The sequence below is a fragment of the Polyodon spathula genome, unplaced genomic scaffold (genome assembly GCF_017654505.1).
Source record: "Polyodon spathula isolate WHYD16114869_AA unplaced genomic scaffold, ASM1765450v1 scaffolds_3680, whole genome shotgun sequence".
NCBI lineage: Eukaryota > Metazoa > Chordata > Actinopteri > Acipenseriformes > Polyodontidae > Polyodon > Polyodon spathula.
In genome coordinates this window covers 879-3,531 of record NW_024475139.1, presented here as the reverse complement: position 1 = coordinate 3,531, position 2,653 = coordinate 879, and the positions used below count along the sequence as shown (strand labels likewise).

General features: G+C 41.0%; 1 protein-coding gene across 1 annotated transcript; it reads right to left on the bottom strand.

Moving 5' to 3' along the window:
• Nucleotides 1-1,084: 1,084 nt before the first annotated feature.
• LOC121312188 (E3 ubiquitin/ISG15 ligase TRIM25-like) lies at nucleotides 1,085-2,258 on the bottom strand. The gene has a single exon (XM_041244141.1). The coding sequence runs from the start codon at nucleotides 2,256-2,258 to the stop codon at nucleotides 1,665-1,667; it is 594 nt and encodes a 197-aa protein (XP_041100075.1). The 3' UTR covers nucleotides 1,085-1,664.
• Between the last annotated feature and the right edge of the window lie 395 nt (nucleotides 2,259-2,653).

Here is a 2,653-nt window from a genome sequence, read left to right as displayed (position 1 = left end):
GTGTTTTAACAAACCAGATTCAGCTACTGTTTCTGCCCAGCGGTCATCTTGGATTTGAGTTACGCTCTCTACTGACTTTGAGCCTTCATAATTATAAAAATATATAACATGTCTACAAAAAGATGAACTCTTTACCAATAAAAACAATTCTTCTCAGCTAGATGGTGGTTATAAATTAAAAGATCAAACGTTTTAAATGGACAAGCAAGCCTCCCAAAAACACCCCTCTCACTGTGGGCAGACTGGCAAGAACAGCATGGCACGGGCACAGCAGCTCTGCCAGTGCAGATAGATGCGCATGTGTCTCTTTTAAAGGCATGGGTTTTGTTTACTATATATCACAACACAATTATTAAAGTCTTGTTTAAAAGGTGCTGTATTAGTTTATTAAGAAGATATTATTATCCCTGTGCTGCAATCATTGTTCCAATATATTACAGAGGCCCTGCTTCATAGAGGCAGCACTGGGTGAAGCTCGCTCCCCCCTCCGGCTGCATCACCAATTTTCCAAGCCAGGATCATATTTCCACCACATCACTACAAACACAAGCATGGCTGACTCTTGGTTTAATGAAATTAATAAACACAGAAAAACAGAAGCCCTGTGTGTATTGTTGTATATATTAATCTTGTATATTGTATATCATATTAATCTTGTATATTGTAGATCATATTAATCTTGGTCTTTTTTAAGCTTTTTTTAAATTAGGTGCTTGACTTTGCTGGGAATGTTATTTTTAAACAGTTTGACTAATTACACTATAATATCTTAAACAATGAGACTGACCTATGATTTTATTAAGTTGCAAGATACTTATAAAAAACACTAGGAATATAATTCATGCTAATTTTACACTTCAAATTCCAATGCAGCACAAAACAGCTGAACAAATCCTTCTTACCCAGTGAGGCAGGGCTGAGGTCCTGCACGTGGAAACTTGTGGTTTTGTTTGATTGGAAATGTTTTTGCTAATCAAGTGTGTGCTAGATATGGCAGGGCTTATTGTAATCCAGGGTGGAATGTGGCCGGGTGTTAATTGATTAATTGATTATCAATTCTCCCTGTCCGCATGCCTTTTAAAAGGGGCTGAAAAGCCAGTTTCTTGGTTCAAGCAGGGATACAGACTGTCTGGGAAGGAGAGTGTTGCTGTAGGATCCTCACGACTGCGTGTGTTAACCAGGGGGAGAAAAACACAAGAGGAAAATGTATCTCGGATCACTGTGTGAGTTAACCAGGCTCGCTAGCACTGGAAGGAATAGGGAACAAGTTTAGGGGATTTTAATCCCTCCCAAGTCTAGAGAGGAGGTGTCGGGGGCTGCTCCTGGAGCGGGAACTCCTTTCTTGTTTGGTAAACTTCTATTTTCTAGTTGTTTTCGAGCAGTGTTTTGTTTTGAATGTTTTGTGTTTTTCTATCAAAGAAAACCACCTGTGTCTCTCCTGTCAATCAGCGATAGCCACACCCATAACAACGCCCCTGTTACACCCTGAAATACATTGTAATACATCATAGTTTAGAGAGAGCAATTAAAAAACTAGGGCTCTTTAAATAGCTCTTAATATACAATTCAAATCTGATCTAATGTGAAACTGTATAACCTAGTAAACAGACATGTTAAATATCCCTGGGAATTCTTATCTTCTAGGATAGCTACAAGGAAATGGTTCAAACCCTTACCTGTTTCCCAGTCCTTTCTGTCTCAGCTGAGACTGTATCATGAGTCTTGTGTTCATCCTGTGTACACAACAAGCAAATACACGTCTGATCGGTTCTACAGAAGACCTCCAAAACCTTTTGGTGTTCAGCACAAAGCTTCTGCTCCAGATTTCCAGTTGCATTGATCAGCTTGTGCCTCTTGAAAGCAGCCCCCTCATAGTGTGGCTTGACGTGTGTTTCACAGTAAGAGGCCAGGCACGTCAAACAGGATTTCACAGCTTTGAACTTTCTCCCAGTGCAGAAATCACACGGCACATCTCCAGGTCCAGCATAACGTTGAGCAGGAGGAGGATTGAGTCCTGTCTTCTTTAATTCCTCCACAACTTCGGCCAGCATGGTGTTTCTGCCTAGAACAGGCCTTGGGGTAAAGGTCTCTCTGCACTGGGGGCAGCTGTAGACACCTGTATGATCAGTCTGATCCCAGCAGTTCTTAATACACCCCATACAGTAACTGTGTCCACATGGAATAGCGACTGGGTCCTTCAATAGCTCCAGACACACTGGACAGCTAAACCGATCCTCTGACCACAAGTTTGAAGCCATTTCTGCTGCAGTGGGACAGAGAGACTGACGATTTCACAAGAAATGAGACCACTGTGCTGATTTCCTAGAACTGAGTAAAGCTCTCAGAGGTGGGGTTTGGGACTGAGGCCAGTTTTAGACAAGCAGGCTGAGCAGAGACTGCTGAATCAGTGACTCTATGAAACTGTTTCTAAATCATTCAGCAAATATTACAATGTGAAGATTAGCAATTAAACAACTCATTTGGCAGGTTGTTGTTTTTTTATTGTTTAATATTTGGGCTGAAGAGTCTAACATTGTGTTTCAGCTCAAAATCTATAACATGTACAATCAGGGACGTCGCTAGGCTTATTTTAGTGGGGCTTTAGCACCCCTAAAATATTAGTTACCCCCTCCCTAAATAAATCAATATATCA